Source organism: Eptesicus fuscus, chromosome 9 (genome assembly GCF_027574615.1).
Source record: "Eptesicus fuscus isolate TK198812 chromosome 9, DD_ASM_mEF_20220401, whole genome shotgun sequence".
Classification (NCBI taxonomy): Eukaryota; Metazoa; Chordata; class Mammalia; order Chiroptera; family Vespertilionidae; genus Eptesicus; species Eptesicus fuscus.
In genome coordinates, this window is record NC_072481.1 from 70,632,915 (window position 1) to 70,655,858 (window position 22,944).

The 22,944-nt window shown below is 40.6% G+C and overlaps 1 protein-coding gene and 1 pseudogene across 3 annotated transcripts in view; one reads left to right on the top strand and one right to left on the bottom strand.

Annotated features, from left to right (window-relative positions):
* The window catches only part of CCDC18 (coiled-coil domain containing 18), a 149,227-nt gene that overhangs the window by 663 nt on the left and 125,620 nt on the right, over positions 1 to 22,944 (top strand). The window contains exons 1-6 of one of the 3 annotated variants that reach the window (XM_054721374.1): positions 183 to 243; positions 2,396 to 2,531; positions 3,046 to 3,220; positions 15,843 to 16,004; positions 17,267 to 17,373; positions 22,162 to 22,290. In XM_054721374.1, coding sequence (XP_054577349.1) covers positions 2,398 to 2,531; positions 3,046 to 3,220; positions 15,843 to 16,004; positions 17,267 to 17,373; positions 22,162 to 22,290 — 707 coding nt within the window. In that variant the 5' untranslated portion in view covers positions 183 to 243; positions 2,396 to 2,397. Of the gene's footprint in view, positions 1 to 182; positions 244 to 476; positions 490 to 2,395; positions 2,532 to 3,045; positions 3,221 to 15,842; positions 16,005 to 17,266; positions 17,374 to 22,161; positions 22,291 to 22,944 lie in introns of those variants that run through there. The other 2 variants (XM_054721375.1, XM_054721376.1) reach the window with 2 other exon arrangements.
* Positions 6,810 to 14,692, bottom strand: LOC129150344 (nascent polypeptide-associated complex subunit alpha-like; annotated as a pseudogene).

Consider the following 22,944-nt stretch of genomic DNA (forward strand, 5'->3'; position numbering starts at 1 on the left):
TGGAATGGCATTTTAGAATTTACCCAAATTTTATTTATCCCTTTTTTTTCCTTCACCATTCTGTAGGAAGCTAGAGATGTTGAAAAGATAAAGCAGAATGGGGACGGACCTGATACATTGACTTTGGGAGTCTTCTTAATAATTAAGCAGAGGAAAATTTGTAGAAGCAAAAGGGGAAAAAGGATTTTCTGTAAGACTACACAGTATCTCATTTAATTTCCTAACATAGTTTATTTCAATAAGGTGAGAGTTTTCTTTTTAGTCTTTCTCCTTACATCTGAGAAATTTTGAGTATGGAATAAATGTAACATTTTAACAGAATGAGTGGAAGGAAAGGCGGTTTAGTAATAATTTATTCACTGAAAATACTAAGTTTCCCTAAGTGCCTTACAATCCTGAACATAATTCATAGGACTCCTAGCCATTTAGAGCTTGAAATGTGTCAGAATTCTAGAAGGGTGATGAAAGAGGGATGCTACAATGCTAAAGGTAAATGGGATCTGAAAGAGGAATGTTATTTTAAGATTATGCAGAAAGAGGAGTAATAGAGATTATAAAGTTTTCATTTAATTGTATTAATTATGAACAATATGTGTTTAATTATATGTATTAATTCTTAATAATAAAATGTGGCCCCTTCCACGTGCCCCTTAGTCTGGGTGACGCCGTGCCCCTGGGTTCGGCCGAGACCAAACCAGAGGGAGTCGGACCTCCATTACCACCATTTGTCCACCATCCAGAGCTGAGGGGTCAGTGCTGACATGTACACATAAGGAACTACTGGACATTGAAATTGGGTCTCAAAAGAACTGTTGGTCCAGGGGGAAGCTCGCTACAGATTGATTCATTTGCCTGTCAGCATAACTATTATTGCTCGTCTCACATTGCGTTCTTATTAGTATATATCTAGTGACATATGATCTCGCTCATCTAGGGGAAATGATGAACAACATAGACTGAGGAACAAGAACAGAACCAGAAGCAAGGAGGCATCGATCGGACTATCGGGCCTCAGAGGGAGGATAGGGGAGGGTAGGGGGAGGGTGGGGGGGAGGGGGAGAGTTCAACCAAAGGACCTGTATGCATGCATATAAGCCTATCCAACGGTTAAGTTCAACAGGGGATTGGGGCATGCGTGGGGAGAGGGGTGGGATGGGAATGGGGGGATGAGGACAAATATGTGACACCTTAATCAATAAAGAAATTTAAAAAAAAAAAAATAATAAAATGTGGCCCCTTATCACGATTTTTATGTGCAAAGATATTTAGTAGAGAACTTCATAGCCCTAGAAATGCACTTAAGTTGAAGAAACAAAAGCTTTTCTTCATATACTAGAGGCCCAGTGCCTGAAATTTGCGCACTTGGGGGCGGGGAGGTCCCTCAGTCTGGCCTGCGCCCTCTCACAGTCAGAGACCCCTTGGGGGATGTCTGCCTGCCGGCTTAGGCCCGCTCCCAGCAGTCAGATATCCCTCTCGTACTCCGGGAGCCCTTGCTCCTTATCGCCCGCCTGCTCCCTGCTCCTTAGTGTTGCTGTGGAGGTGGGTGGGAGAGGTCCTGCCACCTTCACTGTGCTCGCCAGCCATGAGCCTGGCTTCTGACTGAGCAGTGCTCGGAGCGCACTGACCACCAGGGGGCAGCTCCTATGTTGAGCGTCTTCCCCCTGGTAGTCAGTGTGCATCATAGTGACCAGTTCTGGTTGTTCCCCTGTAATGGTTGCTTAGGCTTTTGGTATATAGATTTCCATGAGTTAACCCACCAAAGATCATTTTGATCTCTGTGGTTGTGATGTGAATGTGTGTGCTTTTTAAAATTTATAACCATTGTGAATGAGAGAAGCAGATAATCTTTATTTGGTAATAAATTGCCTTTCAGAAAATATGAATGACTGTAATGATACCAATTTTATCAGATATCCAGAGCTTGTAATGTGATTATGTAATTTCAAATACCTCATATTGAAATTGATCTATAATAAGAAAATTGCAGTGTGACAATTAAAAGATCTTTGGATCCTGAGGACTTAGGTTCAAATCTTGGTTCCATTACTTACTGTTTATGTGACCTTGAGTATATTATTTAATCTGTCTTGTTCTTTTTTCTTCATCTTTAACATGGAATAAAAATACTCAGTTCGCCCAATTGTTTAGAAAAGGGGATCTATAATAACTAGACCTCACTGGGTATAATGAAAATTGATTAATTTAAATTCTATAGAACTTCCCATTACAGCTTTACACTTCAGAGAAATTAACTGTTTTTGTTTTAAATTACCATGAAAGTTTTCACAACTTTCGAAATAGAAAAATAATTAAACTCCATTAATGTGAGAGTATTTAGACTGACACCACAAGTTCTTTTTGGCAAGGTACGAGAAATTCATTTCTTTTTTTTAAGAAATGGAATCTAATACATCAAACTACTATAAAAAAGACAATGAAGAAGAAAGTTTGCTTGCAAATGTTGCTTCCTTAAGACATGAGCTAAAAATAACAGAATGGAGTTTGCAGAGTTTAGGGGAAGAGTTATCCAGGTAAGTAAATAAAATCACATATAGAATTCAGCGTATGACTTAATTTAATAATGTAAAATATCTGAATTTTATTATTATTGTGTTTCTAATGTTTCTGTAATAGGAAATGATATTCTATAATTTTGAATATAACTCAGTTTAGGAGAAAATAGAAATATTAGAGATCATTTACATATTAAGAAAGCACTATATATATATATATATATATATATATATATATATATATATATATATATATATATATATTTGGGGCTTTATTCATCTATTATGATTGCTTTTTGAAACTTAAGTAATTCTAGCTTCGAAGCTCTAGAAATACACAGATTGCTAGTTTAAAAATAATTATGTTTTATTTAAAATTTCAGTTGAAGCATTGCCTTAAGTTCTTAAGTGTGAATCCAATTTCCAGCAGCATTTCAAAGCTTTTCTTTATTCCTTATTTAATGTATAGAAATTTGGAGTGAATACTTAAACTGTCAAAGAACTAAAATGCATCTTTTCTTTTTTTCTCTAGTGTTAGTCCAAGTGAAAATTCTGATTATGCCTTTAATCCATCAAGGTCTGAAAGGCTGATTCTGGAAGATCTTTCTCAACCTAGCCAGCTTGGACTTTTGAATTATTCACCTTATAAAAAAATTTGTAAACTGCACAGTAGCAATACTGATTTTCAAAAACAGCCAAGAGATAAGGTTATAGTCTTTAGACCTCTCTACTTAAAAATGGTTTTGTTTTTTACCTACTTAAAATACTTTGTTCTTTGAGTTTTTTCTTTAAATGCCTTTTTTCCAAAGTCTTTTATCACCGTGCTCAAGACTAGCTGAATTTAAATATAATGGTTCTTGTTTTGTCTTAAGGGGAAAGTAGTTAATTTGGTATATCATTCTATTTTTAAACTTCTGTAATCAATTATTTATTAGGTGGTTAAAGTATACTTACTGTTTAACCTGGATCAGGGTGCTATAGCATGGCATTATTTGCCTTTCATTATCCCTAAATTTTGTGGATGACCTTAGATATCTTCCCTGGTCTGGAACTTTATCCCTTTTACTTATTCAGTCATTTTATCTATCTCCTGGTGTTTAATCCTCTTTCTTACTAAACCTTTTTCTCTCCCTTTGCACTTTTCTTCCTGTTCTTTATTACCCCATGGTCAGCATGATTATATACATTTTTTCTCTCACCACTTCAGAAAGCCAACAATTGAGAGGTTTTCTTTTTGTGAGGAAGCTGCTTAATGAAGTTATGTGACTGAGCCTACATTTTGGAAAATGAATTCAAATCCTATATCTACAAAGTTTATGTCATTCTGGAAATTTTTATTTCTATCGTAATCAAGTAGCTGATTATTTTTTTTTTTATATTTATGCCTTAGTTGAAATCATTATGTTTTACCCTAAGCAAAATCAAAAGACAAATGACAAATTGGAGGGGGGAAATATTGGTAATGCCTATTAAAGACAAAGGGCTAATCTCTTTAATACGTAAAGAACTAAAAAGATCAACAAGCCAATAGAAAAATAGGCAAAAGGAAATTAATATGATCTCCAAACAAGTGAAAAGATGTTCAGTCCCACTCATAATAAGAGAAATTAATAATGAAACTCTACTTAAGTACCAATTCTTACCTAACAGATTATTAAACATCCAGATGTTTGATACTATTTTGTTGGTAAAATACTTTTATACATTGCTGGTAGGAATGCAAAATCATTCAGCCCTTATGAAGAGGCATTTGGTAATGTTTGCCAAAATCACAAATGTGTTTACCCTTGATTGGTAAGTCCCATTTCTAGAAAATTATCCTACAGGTACACTTACATAAGTATAAACTGAGGCATTATTTGTCTTAACAGATTAGAAATAGTTCTCAACTGTCCAGTAATAGGGGATTGAATAAACATGCAATGGACACTGTAGCTGATGAAACAAAAATATAAGAATTTCTCACTGAGTTGATTTTAAAGAGATTGTCAGGATATTTTAAGCGAAGAATGCTAAGTTCAGAACAATATATAGTTATTTCTTGGAATCCTTGGGGTCTGGTTCCAGGATCTCCTGCAGATACCAAAATTCACAGATGCTCATGTCCCTTATATAAAACTAGCTTTCCCGTTGCAGGAAAAAATCCTGCAATAGGATTTCCCGCTGCACTCTACCCTGCCTCCGTTCCTCCCTTGTTCGCCCGCCTCACCTTCTCCTCCAGCCCGCCCGCGTTTCCCTTCTCCCCCGCCCCGCCTCCGCCCCGCCCTTGTCCCCCGCCCCGCCCTTGTCCCCCGCCTCACCTTCTCCTCCAGCCCTCCCGCGTTTCCCTTCGCCCCTGGCCCCGCCTCCACTCGACCTTTATCACCCGCCTCGCCTTCTCCTCCAGCCTGCCCGCATTTCTCTTCACCCCCGGCCCCGCCTCCACCCCGCCCGCCCCGCCTTCTCTTCCAGCCCTCCCTTGTTTTCCTTCACCCCTGGCCCCGCCTCCACCCCGCCCTTATCCCCCGGCCCCGCCTCCGCCCCGCCCTTCTCCTTCCCCCGGCCCCGCCTCCGCCCCGCCCTTCTCCTTCCCCCCGGCCCCGCCTCCGCCCCGCCCTCCCCCCCCCCTTGCTTGCTTCTTCGAAGCTTTACTCCCTTCTGCAGCTGTTGGCTTCTTTGGACGTTGTCTTGATATGCAAATTAGCCGCCATCTTTGTTGGGGAAATTTGCATACTCATCCTGATTGGTTGGTGGGCGTGGCTTGGCTGGTGGGCGTGGCTTAAGTGTAGCGAAGGTGCGGTCAATTTGCATATTTGTCTATTATTAGATTAGACTAGAGGCCCGGTGCACGAAATGTGTGCACTGGGCGGAGGGTTCCTCAGCCTGGCCTGTGCTCTCTCGCAGTCCGGGACCCCTTGGGGGATGTCCACCTGCCGGCTTAGGCCCGCTCCCCGCCAGGAATGGGCCTAAGCCGGCACGCGGACATCCCTCTTGCAGTCTGGGACCCCTCCCTCCTTACCGCCTGCCTGCTCCCTGCTCCTTACTGCTCGGCTCGCTTCTCCTTCCTTAGCACTGCCGCAGAGGCAGGAAAGGCTCCTGCCTCCGCCGCTGCACTCGCCAGCCATGAGCCTGGCTTCTGGCTGAGCAGCGCTCCCCCTGTGGGAGCGCACTGACCACCAGGAGGCAGCTCCTGCATTGAGCGTCTGCCCCCTGGTGGTCAGTGCGCATCATAGCAACTGGTCATTCCGCCATAACGGTTGCTTAGGCTTTTATTATATAGACTAAAGGCCCAGTGCACAAAATTCATGTGGGGGGGTCCCCTCAGTCCAGCCTGCACACTCTCCAATTCGGGACCCCCCCCAGGGGATGTCCGACTGCTGGTGGGATCGGGCCTACACCGGCAGTTGGACGTATCTCTCACAATCTGGGACCACTGGCTCCTAACTGCTCACCTGCCTGCCTGCCTGATCGCCCCTAACCACTCTGCCTGCTTGTCTGATGCCTTCACTGCTTCCCTGCCTACCTGATTGCCCCTAACCACTTCTGCCTCCTGCCTGATTGCCCCTAATTGCTTTGCCCTGCCAGCATGATCGTCCTAACTGCTCTCCCCTGCTGGCCTGATTGCCCCCAACTGCTCTCCCCTGCAGGCCTGATCCCCCTAACTGCTCTCCCCTGCTGGCCTGATCGCCCCTAACTGCCTCTGCCTCAGCCCCGCCACCATGGCTTTGTCCGGAAGATGTCCTGTCTAATTAGCATATTACCCTTTTATTAGTATAGATTGGATAGAGTTGCTTATAACCTATGCACATCCTCCCATATATTTTAAATCACCTCTAAATTACTATAATACATAATACAGTGTAAATGCTGTGTAAATAGTTGTTATATTGTATTGTTTAGGGCAGTGGTCAGCAAACTCATTAGTAAACAGAGCCAAATATCAACAGTACAATGATTGAAATTTCTTTTGAGAACCAAATTTTTTAAACTTAAACTTCTTCTAATGCCACTTCTTCAAAATAGACTCGCCCAGGCCGTGGTATTTTGTGGAAGAGCCACACTCAAGGGACCAAAGAGCCACATGTGGCTCATGAGCTGCAGTTTGCCGACCACTGGTTTAGGGAATAATGACCAAAAAAACCTGTACATGTTTAGTATAGATACAAACATTTAGGCCTAATTGCATAGTACATGTTAGCAACCAAGTAACTTTTTCCCCCCACAAGAAGCCATCATTTTATTAATGAAATGGTACAAATTTCAAACCATGCTGCAGTAACTTTCAAAACACTAAAAAAGGTCCTCCTTTTTAGATAATTACATTGTTAATTCCATAATAGTATTTACAATTTCATTACTGTTCTTCAGGTCTCGTACTGCTTTTGCTCTTGACACATTTGCTTGTGACATGATCGATTCCATGTCCTTAACTTATAACTTCTACACTTATTAATCAACCTCTTCCTCTTCACTCTCCTCTTCTACAGTTGGGAGTCTGTGTTTTCTTGAATGTTTGAGACAGCTTCATCTTGAACTTTGAATTCCTCCATTATGTGTTTCTGGCTCCTTTGTCAAAAATTATGTCCATAGAAGGTGGTCTTATAGCTGGGCTCTCTATTTGATTCCATTGATCTATGTGTCTGTTTCTCTGCCAATACCATGCTGTTTTGGTTATTGTTGTCTATAGTATAATTTGGAGTCTGGTAGTATGATACCTCCAGCTTTGTTCTTTTTTCTCAGGATTGCTTTAGCTATTTGGAGTTTTTTGTGGTTCCACACAAATATGATGATTTCTCGTTCTATTTATTTTAAAAATGAAATTGGGATTTTTATGGGGATTGCATTAAATCTATATATTGCTTTGGGTAATATGGCTATTTTAACTATGTTGGTTCTTCCAATCCATGAACACAGGATATTTTTCCATTTTGTTGTGTCTTTTCAATCTCTTTTAATAAAGCTTTGTAATTTTCAGTGTATAGGTCTTTCGTGTTTTATGTTAAGTTTATTCCTAAGTATTTTATTCTTTTGGTTGCAATTGCAAAAGGAACTGTTTTTTTCATTTCTTTTTCTGAAGTTTTGTTGTTAGTATACAGGAAGGCAATGGATTTTTGCACATTGATTTTGTATCCTGCAACTTGACTATATTTGTTTATTGTTTCTAATAGTTTTTTGGTGGAATCTTTAAGGTTTTCTATATATGGAATCATGTCGTCCGCAAAAAGTGGCAGTTTGACTTCTTCCTTCCCTATTTGGATGCCTTTTATTTCTTTTTCTTTCCTTATTTCTCTGGCTAGGACTTCCAGCACTATCTATATGTATAAAAGCCTAAGTGACCGAATGACTGGTTGACCGGTCGCTATGACGCGCAGTGACCACCAGGAGGCAGATGCTCAATGTAGGAACTGCCCCCTGGTGGTCAGTGCGCTCCCACAGCCAACCTCCCACGGCTGGCCAACCTCCCGCGGTCCTTCCCCCAGGGGACCAACCTCCTGCGGTCCCTCCCCCTGGCTGGCTGCCCCCTCCCCCATTGGCCCCAATCGCCGGCCAGGCCAAGGGACCCCACCCGTGCACTAATTTATGCAACGGACCTCTAGTGTTGAAAAAGAGTGGTGAGAGTGGATATCTTTGTCTTGTTCCTGATCTTAGGAAAAGCTTTCAGTTTTACACCATCAAGTATGATATTAGCTGAGGGTTTATCATATATAGCCTTCATTACGTTGAGGTACTTTCCTTCTATTCTTATTTTATTGAGAGTTTTAATCATAAATGGATGTTGTATCTTATTAAATGCTTTTGCTGCATATGTTGATAAGATCATATGATTTTTATCCTTTCTTTTGTTAATGTGGTGTATTATGTTTATTGATTTGCATATGTTGGACCATCCTTGTTTGTGCTCGGCAATGAACCCCTCTTGATCATGATGTATTATTTTTGGATATACTGTTGTATTCTATTTGCTAGTATTTTGGTTAGGATTTTTGCATCTGTATTCATTAGAGATATAGTCTGTAGTTTTCTTTTTTTGTGTTATCTTTTTTTATTTTATTTAATAAATCTTTATTGTTCAGATTATTACAATTGTTCCTCTTCCCCCCCCCCCCCATAGCTCCCCTCCACACGGTTCCCACCCCACCCTCTGCCCTAACCCACCCCCACTGTCCTCATCCATAGGTGTACGACTTTTGTCCAGTCTCTTCCCGCACCCCCTACACCCCTTTCCCCTCAAGAATTGTCAGTCCACTCCCTTTCTATGCCCCTGGTTCTATTATATTCACCAGTTTATTCTGTTCATCAGATTTTTTATTCACTTGATTTTAGATTCACTTGATAGATATGTATTTGTTGTTCATAATTTTTATCTTTACCTTCTTCTTCTTAAAGAATACTTTTCAGCATTTCATATAATACTGGTTTGGTGGTGATGAACTCCTTTAGCTTTTTCTTATCTGTGAAGCTCTTTCTCTGACCTTCAATTCTGAATGATAGCTTTGCTGGGTAGAGTACTCTTGGTTGTAGGTTCTTACTACTCATCACTTTGAATATTTCTTGCCACTCCCTTCTGGCCTGCATAGTTTCTGTTGAGAAATCAGCTGACAATCGTATGGGTGCTCCCTTGTAGGTAATTAACTGTTTTTCTCTTGCTGCTTTTAATATTCTCTCTTTGTCTTTTGCCCTTGGCATTTTAATTATGATGTGTCTTGGTGTGGTCCTCTTTGGATTCCTTTTGTTTGGGGTCCTCTGCGCTTCCTGGACTTGTAAGTCTATTTCTTTCACCAGGTGGGGCAAGTTTTCTGTCATTATTTTCAAATAGGTTTTCAGTATCTTGCTCTCGCTCTTCTTCTGGCATCCCCATAATTTGGATGTTGATATGCTTGAAGTTGTCCCAGAGGCTCCTTACACTATCTTCATATTTTTGGATTCTTTTTTCTTTTTGCTTTACTGGTTGGGTGTTTTTTGCTTCTTTGTGTTTCAAATCTTTGACTTGATTCTTGCAATCCTCTAGTCTGCTATTGGGTCTCTGTATATTATTTTTTATTTCAGTCAGTGTATGCTTAATTTCTAGTTGGTCCTTTTTCATGTCCTCGAGGGTCTCGCTAAATTTATTGGCCTTTTCTAGAAAATTCTTGAAAAACCTTATAACCATGATTTTGAACTCTATATCCAGTCGATTGCTTTCCTCCATTTCTTTCATTTGTGACCTGTTTCTTTGTTTCCGCATTTTGGCTGCTTCCCTGAGTTGATAGAGTGGCTTTGTGTGCTAGGTGTCCTATAGGGCCCAGTGGCTCAGCCTCCCCAGTTACCTGAGGTGGACACTCTTGGTGCATCCCTTTGTGGGCTGTGTGCACTTTCTTGTTGTAGTTAAGCCTTGATTGTTGGTATCACTGGGAGGAATTGACCTCCAGGTCAATTGGCTGTGAGGATCAAGTGTGTCTACACTGGGAGAACTTCTGTGCTGGAGACACCCTTATGAGATAAGACTTGCAAAAGCCTCTGTGCTCAGCTTGGATGGGGCTGAGTCTCAGGGCGGAGCAGACAGCATTGGCTTCCCGTCAGCCCTACCCTAAGAGGCCTCTGGGTCTCAGTGTCCCGCAGTAGTCGCTGCAAGCACCTCTGAGAGAAAGCTGCCCTTGAGTTTTGCCCGCTGCCAAACAGTCCAGTTTCTCCCCGAATGAGTCTGGGTCCCCAGAGTCTCGCCAGGAACTGGAGTTCAGAGCAGTCGGGAGCTTTAGTCTCCCTCCCACTTGAGAAAGCCAGCCGCATACTCAGTTGCCTGCCCTTTCTGCGCACACGCCTCGGTACTTCTGCCTTCTACAGCTCCTCTGAGTCTCAGTTGCTTTCCTCTTTCCTTCTAGTTGTAGAATTTCCACTCAGCCAGCCTTCCTGTGGTTCTGGATGATGTCCATTTTGTCTTTTAGTTGTAGTTTTAAAATTGTTGTGCAAGGCAGCCGTTTAGGTATTTACCATGCCACCATCTTGGTTTCTCCCAAGGATATTTTTTTCTTTTTTGTGTTATATTTGCCAGGTTTTGGTATCAGGGTTATATTGGCCTCATAGAATGTGTTAGGAAGCATTGCCTCTTCTTCAGTTTTCTGGAAGAGTTTGATAGGATAGGTTTTAAATCCTCTTTGAATGTTTGGTAGAATTCACTGGTGAACTCTGGACTTTTGTTTTTGGGAGGTTTTTGATGGTTGTTTCAATCTCCTCACTGCTGAACAGTCTATTTAGATTTTCTAATACTTCATGATTTAGTCTAGGAAGGTTATATATTTCTAGGAACTTATCCATTTCTTCTAAGTTATTGAATTTGGTAGTATATAGTCTTTCATAATATTCTAGTATGATCCTTTGTGTATCTGTGATATCTGTGGTGATTTTTCTCTCATTTCTGATTTTGTTTATATGGGTCTTTTCCCTTTTTTCCTTAGTGAATCTAGCCAGGGGTTTGTCAATTTTATTAATCTTTTCAAAGAACCAGTTCTTTGCTTTATTGATTTTTTTTTTTTTGTGTGTGTGTAGTCTTTCTCTATTTCATTTAATTCTGCTCTAAATTTTCTATTTCCTTTCTTCTGCTGACTTTGGGTTGCTTTTGTTATTTTTCTAGTACTTTAAGATGTGATGTTAGGTTGTTTATTGGGATTTCTCGTTTCTTGAAATAGGTCTGTAATGATATAAACTTCCCTCTTATTACTGCTTTCTCTGCATCCCAGAGGTTTTGATATGTTGTATTGTCATTCTCATTTGTCTCTATGTATCTCTTGATCTCATCTTTTATTTCTTCTTTGTCCCAGTCATTTTTTAGTAGTATGTTGTTTAATCTTCATGAATTTGTGTGGTTTTTTACTTCATTTTTGCAGTTGATTTCTAATTTCAAGGCATTGTGGTCAGAGAATATGCTTAGTATAATTTCAATCTTCCTGAATTGGTTGATGCTAGCTTTGTGATCCAACATATGGTCCATCCTTGAGAATGTTCCATGTGCGCTAGATAATAATGCATAATCTGGTATTCTGGAATGAAAGGTTCAGTAAATGTCAATTATGTCCATTTGGTCTAGTGGTTGTTTTATGTATTGCAGTGCTCCCTGGTTGGGTGCATATATGTTAAGAAGTGTTATGCTTTGTTGATGTAGTGTTCCCTTTATCATTATAAAGTGTCCATCTTTGTCTCTTATTATCTTTGTTATCTTGAAATCTATTTTGTCAGATATAATTATGGATAGACCTGCTTTTCTGCGGATGTGGTTTGCTTGGAGAATCATTTCCCACCCTTTTACTTTGAATCTACCTTTGTCTTTGCATCTTAGATACGTCTCTTACAGACAGCATTGATTGGGTTTTGTTTTTTGATACACTCTGCTACTCTGTGCCTCTTTATTGGTGAATTCAGACCATTTACATTTAGGGTAATTCTTGATATATGAGGATTTCCTATAGCAGTGGTCGGCAAACTCATTAGTCAACAGAGCCAAATATCAACAGTACAATGATTGAAATTTCTTTTGATAGCTAAATTTTTTAAACTTCTAACACCACTTCTTCAAAATAGACTCGCCCAGGCCGTGGTATTTTGTGGAAGAGCCACACTCAAGGGGCCAAAGAGCCGCATGTGGCTCGCGAGCCGCAGTTTGCCGACCATGGTCCTATAGCCATTTAATCTTTTGTTTTCTGGTAGCTCTGGGCTTCCATTGGTTCTTTTCCTTTATGTTTCTGTCTGTTGTTTTTGTTTGGTGGTATTCCATATATCTTTCCTCAGTTTCTTCTTTTTTAAGCAATATGTCCTGGTTTGGGAATTTTTGTGTGTGGTTACCGTTAGGTTTGTAAAAAATGAAGTTGCATATATACCAATTTTTTTTTCTTTTGAGTGCATTTGATCTTTGACTTCCTTTGCTAATTCAGACCTTTCTCCCCTCTCCTTTTATGTTTTGTTGTCACAAATTATCCCTGTTTATGCTGTAAGTTTTTTTTTTGTGATCTTACTTGTAGTGTTGTGACCTTAAGTTTTTTGTTTCAGGTAGATAACTCCCTTGAATATTTCCTGCAATGGATGTTTTCTGGTGATAAAATCCCTCAACTTCTGTATGTCTGGGAATGTCATTAGTTCTCTTTCATATTTAAAGGATAATTTTGCTGTATATATTATTAGTGGCTGTTAATTTCTCTTTTTCAGACATTTGAATATTTGCTTCCACTCTCTCCTGGCTTGTAGAGTTTCTGCTGAGAAGTGGGATGAAATTCTGATTGGTTTTCTTTTGTAGGTTACTTCTTTCTTTTCCCTGGCTGCTTTGAGAATTTTTTCTTTGTCATTAATTTTTTTCTTTTTGTCATTAATTTTTGACAGCTTCACTACCAAGTGCCTTGGACAGGTAACTAGGTGTTCTGCTTGCCTCTTGGATTAGAGAATTTGGTTCTTTCTCATCCACTATTTGTTTTAACCCTTTGCACTCGCTTGCTTTTTTCTCGAGCTGCTACTGATGCTAACCGTGTCGAGTCACACTCGACATCCAAGTGCAAAAGGTTAATAGACTCTTCATTCCATGCTCCTTTTATTCCTCCTCTACAATCCCTATAATTCTAATATTGCTTTTTTTCTGATGAAATCAGATAGGTTTCGTAGAGCTCTTTCATTTTTCTTTATTCTCAGGTCTCTCTCTTCTTCCCTCTGCATCATTTCTTGATTACTATCTTCAATATCACTAGTTCTTTCCTCTATCTCCTTGATTATATTATCTATGTTCAGTAGTTTACTCTTAATATCTTTAATTGCATGCTTCATTTTCAGGATTTCTGATTGGCTATTTTATAAAATTTTATTTCCTTGGTAAAATACTCATTTTTTTTTCTCTTAATTTGTTTTCTGAGTGTGCTGAATTACCTGTCAGTATTTTTTTTTTTTTTTTTTGCATCTCATTGAGTATTTTCAGAACTGCAATCTTGAAATATGTCATTTATATCACATATTTCCATGTGTCCCAGCTTGCTTTCTGGGGATTTTTCATTTTCTTTCTGGTCATCCTTGTTACTGTGGTTCTCTCATAGTATTTGCTGTCCTCCTTTGCTTATGCATTTATCCCTGAAGAGGTCTTTCTACTAATTTCCAGTAGAGGGCGCTGAATCACAAGATCCCCCGCCCCTCTTTTTCTCCCAGTTTTGAATCTCCAGGGCTTCTGTAAGACAGTACAGCCACGCTGCTTGAGGGTGGGGTGTTTTTTTTTTTTTCCTTACCATAATGAAGACCCCTGACCTCTGAGGGGCCTACCCCAAGTACCCCTCCCATGGATCAATCACAGTGGGAAACAGTGGTTCAACGGCAACAGCTCTTGCTTTACAGATAACATGCTCCTGGACCGCACTCCATGGGCAATGGGAAGTGAGTTTTGGGAATCAAAATGGCAGAGGCAGGGCTCTGTGGCTTTGTTTTTTTGTCTGAAACACCACTGCTCAGCCTGACAGAGGAGAGCCGCCTGGCAGAACCTTGGGCTCTGACAGGCGTCTGCTAGCTGTCACTGTTTGCTCCAGTCTGTTTACCTTGGTTGGCTGCCCCTGCAGCTCTCTGTTCCTTCTGACCAAAGGAAGCACCTGCTACCACAGGCTTCTCTCCTCTCTCTGCCAGCTGAGCCAGGAGCTCCCAGCTACAGGACTGTGTCTACAGGCCATCTGCACTTTCCTACCTTCTCATCTCTCCGTTTGTTCCCAGTTGCCCACCTTTAGGTGTTTCAGTGTGCTGGTCTCTCAGACCTGTGTCTGTATTGAGCAGGGATTTCTTTGTTGAATTATAGTTGGTTAACTTATTGAAATTTTAGGGGGAGAGGAAAAGGTGCACTCTCATGCCACCATTCCTCTGAAATCTCTCCAAAAAGGATGACATCTGGTTTTATGATGACAAAGATATTCTTAGATTTCCGGATAGTGACCCTAATAACCCCTGTAACCTATGTCCAAGACCCAGTTTGGACATAGATTTCCGTGCCTTCTTTTCACTCTGGCTCTCCTTTCCTTCCTGACTGGTTCTTCACTGATTTCAGCAGGTGCTGCTGCCAGCTGGGCTTGTTGTATGGTTGCCTGTATGGAATCTTGTTCCTCAAGCTCTGGTACTGATTCATCATTGTCAGATTCTGTTCCAGACCCTGTCTGAACCTGGTGCTGTGGCAACTCTTGTTCTGTAGCAGGGACAGTTTCTGTGGCTTCACCGGGCATTTCGTGTAGGGAACTTGGAATCAAGATGGTGGCCTCCAAATTTCTGTGGTTGGTTGAATCTGTAGATGCAGAATCAGTAGATATGAAGGGCCGGCTGTATATAGTATGTAGTTTTTTTTGCATGGATAATTTGTATTGCTTGTATATGCATGTGGAAACACCTGAAGGCTAGGTTTACTTAAATTATGAGTTAATTAATAATTCCTATGTAAGCTGTTTCATATGTTTTGATGTATGAGTAGTGTTAAAAATTTATAAATGGTAACGTTAAAACATTGGTTATGTAACTACTAACGTGGGAATGAGACTTAGGTGTGTGCTTTTTCTTTTCTATAGTTTTCACTTTTGAATTGTATAATATGTTATTAAAAATAATTAAATCAGGCCCTACCTGATTTGGCTCGGTGGATAAAGCATCAGCCTGTGGACTGAAGGGTCCTGGGTTTGATTCCAGTCAAGGGCATATGCCTGGGTTGCAGTCTTGATCCCCAGTAGGGGGCGTGCAGAGGCAGCTGATCAATGATTCTCTCTCATCATTGATGTTTCTATCTCCCTCTCCCTTCCTCTCTGAAATCAATAAAAATGTATTTTAAAAAATAATAAAATAAAATGCTTGTGCCCTTTCAAAATAGCTTTAAAGTAATAATAATTAAACCAGGTTTTGAAAATCTTAACCCTTATGAAAATTAAAATAATTTATTATAAAATATATATTCAAAAGAGTGTAATAGAAATATGTATGCAGTTTATTCAATATTCATTTTATTGTTGGGGAACATTTGGGTTATTTCACTTGTCTCTTATGGACAATGTAGCTATGCATATTTTTATATCTTCAGGAGCAAAAATATAAAAGTTTCTGTCAGATTTATACCCAGAGTAAAACTGTCAAATCTTAGCATATTTAGCCTTAGTGGATAATACCAAGAACTTTTCCAAAGTTCCAAGCTGTACTTGTTTAGGTACATGTCCTCCAGCAGTGATGGAGAGGGAACTGATTGTTCCACAGCTCCTTACCAACACTCACTAAATATCTTAATTCATTTTCTGAGCTACTTAGTTATTTTATAGATAATTGTTCATCATTTCCCATTAATAACATGTAATGCTTCATGAAATAATAATAGATTGTTCTCTTTTGATTTTTCAGATATCTTTTTCATCTTCTAACGCTATGGATCAGGAGATGAAAAGTCTTCGAGAGAAACTTAATAAACTTAGACAACAGAATGCCTGTCTGGTCTCACAGAATCATTCTTTAATGACTAAGATAGAATCTGTCCACTTTGAATTGACACAGTCAAGAGCAAAAGTATGTTTCTTAAAATGGTGACTATGCTAACAGAAAATCATTATAATTACATGAAGATTTATAATTGGAAAAATATTCTTGTATTGCTTTAATGTGTTATGAATAATTTTTATTATGATAATATAGTATCAATATATATGGAACCAATTTTATATGAATTTAGTATCTGAAAATGATTCAGAGAAACTTGTATAGTCTGTGCATTTAGATAAGTCAGAGCTTCTTTAAATCTTTTTTTAAGTTTTATTTTAGAGGACATTTATTAAGCTGGGAAAAATGAAACAAGAAAGGGCCTAGGCTAACAGAAGGACTAGATAGTGAAATAAGCTAGGTTAGGCTGCTTTGGCTCACTAAGAAGTCAGAGGAAAGGGGGCCGTGGAGACAGGTTTAGGGGGTTTGCCTGGGACAAACTGCTGCTGCCCATCCCTACCCTGGTTGCAAGCCTCTTAAGGGTCCCTTAGAGTTTAGGAGATGCATGCCTGTGGGGGAATAAGAGGGTAGGGGAAAGACTTGGCTGTGCTCCTGGGAGGGAGAGCAAGCTTAAAATCTTAAGATTACAAATTTGTGTGTTTTTATTTCTTAAAGGAAAGATAACTTATTTATCTTCTTGTGTTTTTTTTTTAAATTTCTTTATTGATTTTAGAGAGAGAGGGAGAGAGAGATAGAAACATCAATGACAAGAGAGAATCATTGATCGGCTGCCTCCTGCATGCCCCCCACTGGGGATTGAGCCCACAACCCGGCCTGTGCTCTTGGCTGAAATTGAACCTGGGACCCTTCAGTCTGCAGGCGGACGCTCTATCCACTGAGCCAAACCAGCTAGCGCTCTTCTTTTTTAAAGTAATACCTTCTCTTTTGTTGTTGTTAGTGCTTACCTGAGAATATTTTTTCCATTGATTTTTTTAGAGAGTGGAAGTGAGGAAGGGAAGAGAGGAGAGAGAGAGAGAAAGAGAAGAGAGAGAGAGAGGAAGAGAAAGAGAAAGAGAGAGAGAGAAACATCAATGTGAGAGAGACACATTGATTGGTTGCCTCTGGCACATACCTGTACTGGGGCTGGGATCAACCTGAAACCCAGGTACATGCCCTTGACCGGGAATCGAACCCACGATCCGGGCTGACACTCTAACCACTTAGTGACACCAGCCAGGGCAATACGTTCTCTTTTGTTGAAAACTTTTTTTAAAAGAAAACTTTAAAAATGGGAAAAAAGAATGAGAAAGATCACCGAGTTCCACCATCTAAAACTACTTTGTTTGTTTTAGGTCTCTATGCTTGAATCTGCTCAACAACAGGCAGCCAATGTGCCAATCTTAGAAGAACAAATTATAAATTTGGAAGCAGAAGTTTCAGCCCAAGATAAAGTTTTGAGGTAAGTATACTTTTTATAGCTTTAAAATTTCTATTCTGCCCTAGCCGGTTTGGCTCAGTGGATAGAGTGTGCGCCCGCAGACTGAAGGGTCTTGGGTTTGATTCCGATCAAGGGCACATAACTCGGTTGCAGGCTCCATCCTGGCCGTAGTTGGGGCGAGTGCAGGAAGCAACCAATCAATGTGTCTCTGTAACATCAATGCTTCTCTGTCTCTCCCCCTCCCTTCCACTTTCTCTAAAAATTAATGGAAAAATATCCTCGCGTAAGGATTAACATCAACAAAAAATTTTTATTTCCTACTTCTGCTTTTTTATATATCATGTTAAATCTTGTCATCTGCCCCGAAAAATCTGTACTGGACTATGGACTATGTTAGAATGTGTTGAATCTGTGTTAAGTACATCATAGCTCCTCTTGGCTTCAGGATTCAGCAGGATATGGGGACTAAAAAAAAAAAAGACTAGATCTAGGCTGAGCTATTTATTTACATGCTTTTATTAAATATTAACTTGTTCATTTCTTGCCTTACATAGCTGTATATATAATTTGATGGAAGTATTCTTTTATTCCTTGCTAAAACTCCTAGATGTTAAATGGTAAATATGCCTTTTCTCTATCTCTTCATTGGAGATCAAGAAAGAAAATATATGGAATCAGGCAATTTATAATTTTTTCTCTTCTGCTTTGAAATAAGAAATATATACATACTAAATAGCACATTACTTCATTTTAGTGATTCTTAAAGTGTAGTTCTGGAACGAGCAGTATTAGTATTATTTGGGAACTTGTTAGAAATACAAATATCAGGTCCTATCGCATACTTACTGAATCACAAACCGTGAGAGGTGGGACCTAGCAATCTTATGTTTAGTTGTTGTTGTTGTTTTTTAATATATTTTATTGATTTTTTACAAAGAGGAAGGGAGAGGGATAGAGAGTTAGAAACATCAATGAGAGCGAAATATTGATCAGCTGCCTCCTGCACACTTCTACTGGGGATGTGCCCGCAACCAAGGTACATGCCCTTGATCAGAATCGAACCTGGGATCCTTGAGTCCACAGGCCGACGCTCTATCCACTGAGCCAAACCTGTTAGGGTTGTTGTTGTTTTTTAATATGAGGATAGATCATCTTTATTTGTGTATTTATTAATCCTCACCCGAGGACATGCTGCTTTTATTGATTTTAGAGAGAGAGGAATGGAGAGGGAGAGATATATAGAGAGAAACATCGATGGGTTGCCTCCCATACGTGCCCCAACCAGAGACTGAACTCTCAACTTAACATATGTTCCCTGATAGGGAATTAAACCCGAAATCTTTTTGGTGTACGGGACAATGCTCCAACCAACTGAACCACCCAGCCAGGGCACAGTTTTATATTGTAACATGTCCTACAGATGATTCATATGTACACTAAAGTCTTTCATGACCATTAGAATTTTTCAAATTTCTTTGTAACTCGTATATTATGTTTAGTCCTAGGTATTGTATATTTTTGGTTGTGAATTTGTTCTTGTTTTGTTTACTGATAGTATATGGGAAAGCTACTGCTTTTATTTTGTAACTAGTGGCTTGGCATGGATTCATGCACATTGAAAGGAAATTAATTAGAAGGAATATTTTAATATTGCTATTTGCCATTTCTCTATAATAGAGGTGTCAGAGATGAAAGAAAATTAGTAAAATGTATATGAAAATAATATATAAATTGATTAATAAACAATAACAACATGATATAACAAAGACATGATATAAAAACAATAAAAACATGATATAAAAACAGCAAAAACATGATATAAAAACTAAAAACATGATATAAAAACAACATTGATAAAAACAATGACTAATAAATTGATTAAACTTATTCTAATATCTCCGTGTATACCACATTAAGAGTAAAAACACTTTCAGAGTGCTTGACTAATTTCCCTTGTGATGAAGTATTTACAACTTTAACTTTAACGTCATGTGCTCTTTGAACTCAAGAGAAAGCAACATATAACTGACCATGTCTGAAAACGAGTTCAGGTAGGAATATGCCTAATGTGTCTAGAGTTTGTCCTTGTAATATATTAATAGTCATCACAAATGCTGGCATTATGGGAAACTGTCTTTGAATTAATTTAAATGGGAGGCCAGTATCAGACTGGGACAAATCAATTCTTGGAATCAGAAAAACTGAGAGCTTTATATGTATTGCACATGTGTGAGTCAACGTTTATTCTTAAATTGCCAGTGGTTGTCATATGTACTGGCCAGTCAGAGGGACATACAGTCAGTCACTTAACCTTTTATATATATAGACTAGGGGCTTGGTGCACGAAATTCGTGCACTGGGGGTGGGTCCCTCAGCCCAGTCTGCACCCTCTCCAATCTGGGACCTGTTGGGGGATGTCTGACTGCTGGTTAGAGATTGGGCCTAAACAGGCAGTCAGACATCTCTCTCACAATCCAGGACTGCTGGCTCCCAACCACTCGCCTGCCTGCCTGCCTGATTGCCCCTCACCTGCTTCTGCCTGCCAGCCTGATCACCCCCTAACCACTCTTCTGCCAGCCTGATCGACGCCTAACTGCTCCCCTGCCGACCCGATTGCCCCCAACTGCCCTCCCCTGCCAGCCCAATTGCCCCCAACTGCCCTCCCCTGCTGGTCCAGTTGCCCCCAACTGCCCTCCCTTGCAGGCCTGGTTCCTCCGAACTGCCCTCCCTTGCTGGCCTGGTCGCCCCTAACTGCCCTCCCCTGCCGGCCCGGTCACCCCCAACTGCCCTCCCCTGCAGGCCTGGTCACCCCCAACTGCCCTCCCCTGCAGGCCTAGTCGCCCCCAACTTCCCTCCCCTGCAGGCCTGGTCACCCCTCACTGCCCTCCCTTGCCGGCCTGGTCACTCCTAACTGCCCTCCCCTGCTGGCCTGATTGCCCACAACTGCCCTCCCCTACCGGCCATCTTGTGGTGGCCATCTTGTGACTACATGGGGGCGGCCATCTTGTGTGAGGGTGTGATGGTCAATTTGCATATTACCTATTTATTATATAGGACTAGTGATCCAGTGCACAAAATTCATGCACATTAAAAGGGGATTAATTAGAGGAAATAATTTAATATTGCTATTTGCCTTTTCTCTATAATAGAAGTGTCAGAGATGAAAGAAAATTAGTAAAATGTATATGAAAACCTTTCTCCTGTCAGAGTCTGGGGCACACCACAGGACCCAGAGTCAAGTCTCCGCCCACCCATATGCACCTCAAAATCACGTGAGACCCAGACCCAGCCGCCCCCCCCCCCATTGGGCTGGATCCAGACCTGGCCAGTCCCACCCTTGTCAAGCCCTGGCGTAGCCTCAGGTCCCCTGGCCCAGTGCCAGGATGGGGGGGCATGGCCTGAGGTCCCCCAGCCCAGACCGGGCAGGGGGCATGCCTTGAGGTCCTCTGTCAAGCCCTGCCAGGTGGGGGACACGGCCTGAGATCCCCTTTCAAGCCCCGCTGGGTGGGGGGCATGACCTGAGGTCCCCCGTCAAGCCCCGCCAGGTGGGGGGGGGCACAGCGTCAGGTCCCCTGGCCCAGCACCGGGAGAGGGGCGCAGTGTCAGGTCCCCTGTCACACCCTGCTGGGCGGGGGCATGGCCCGAGTTCCCCCGACCCAGCACTGGGGGTGCACCTTGAGGTCCCCCATCAAGCCCCACTGGGTGGGGGGCACGGCCTGAGGTCCCCTGTCAAGCCCAGCCAGGCAGGGGTGCGCAGCCTCAGGTCCCTTGTCCTGGTCCTGGGGCAGGGGGTGCGGCCTGAGGTCCCCTGTCAAGCCCTGCCAGGCAGGGGGTGCGGTCTGAGGTCCCCCAGCCTGGTGCCGGGTGGGGGGGCATGGCCTGAAGTCCCCTGTCAAGCCCCACTTGGTGGGGGGCATAACCTGAGGTTCCCAGGCCTGGTGCTGGGGCGGGGGGAGCAGCCTGAGGTCCCCTAGCCCAGCACCAGGACAAGAAGCGCACCTTGAGGTCCCCCATCAAGCCCAGCTGGGAGGGGGGCGTGGCCTCAGGTCTCCTGGCCTGGCACTGGGGCGGGGGGTTCAGCCTGAGGTCCCCTGCCTGATGCCAGGGAAGGGGGTGTGGCCTGAGGTTCCCTGTCAAGCCCTGCCGGGTGGGGGGCACAGCTTGAGGTCCCCTGTCAAGCTCCATGGGGGCAAGGGAGGGCATAGCCTCAGGTCCCTGCTGATTGCTCTTTAAGGCTCCTTATGGGAACTTGGCCTCAGCAGTGGGTGCAGCCATCTTTGTGATGGAGTGATGGTCAATTTGCATATTACTCTTTTATTAGATAGGATAGAGTGGAGTGTTTGTCATATTTATTAAGTCTAATAATTTGTCATTTGATTCTCTTGGATTTTCTAGGTAGCTAATGATATTATCAGCAAAATAAAATTTTTGTCTTTTCTTTCATATATTTATGCTTATTATATTTTCATATTTGCTTTTTTGCACCTGTCAGGAAAAAAATCACTGAATATAGTGGTGATAACAGTCATTCTTATCCAGTCTCTAAACTATTTGATAATGCTTTTAGTATCTGACCATGAAATAGGATATACTGGTAAACTGTATATATATATAATTTGATGGAAGCATTCTTTTATTTCTTACCAAAACTCCTAGATGGCAAATGATAAATGTGCCTTTTCTCTATCTCTAATTAAATATTCATTTCTCTTAATTCTCGTTTAAACTAACAGAATTCCTAATGTTGAAATATTTTTGTATACTGGCATAATTTCTTTAATAACCTTTAAAAATATTCTTTATTTATAGAGAGGCAGAAGATAAATTAGAGCAGAGTCAGAAAATGGTGATTGAAAAGGAACAGAGTTTGCAGAAGTTTCAAGAGGAATGTATAAAGTTGAAGGTGGATTTACTTGAACAAAGTAAACAAGGAAAGAGGTATGTGTTTTTAAAGCAAGTAATTTCTTTTTTTGTAAGGGGAAAAAAAATATTACCTATTTAAAATTCTAGCTAAGCTTTGAAGTGAAAAATTTTCAGAAATTTGTCAGTAAAATAACTTAAATTTTTTGGTCCATCTTTATTTTCATTTTCCATTAAAATTTTCATGTGTGAATTTTATGTTATTAGCATTCTTGATTGGGATTAATTCCTAAGGGCCTGATAATGATGATCAATGTAATGAAATTTACTTATTTCTGAAATTAAGTTGCATGACTTACATAAAATTCATGAGAACGTGTCTTTGGGTCTTCCTTAAGGAATACGTGAGTACTATAAAAATATCTATTTTATTTAAACCATGTTTTAAAATAAAGTTTTGTAGGTAGCTTTGACCCGGGAACCATTAACTTTGAATGTCAATTAACTTTTAAACTAATATTTAAAATTTTTAGTTTAAATCAATGAGATTTTACAATATAATAATGTAATTATGACAACTTTTACATAAAGTGAAATCATAATCTGTATTTTTATCTTTTACATTAAAAATATTTTTAAAATTTGTACTATAATGTAAATAACATTACAAAGAAAGAATATTTTGAAAATTTCTCACAAGTAGATTAAATATTTGTTTGCATTTTTATTTAA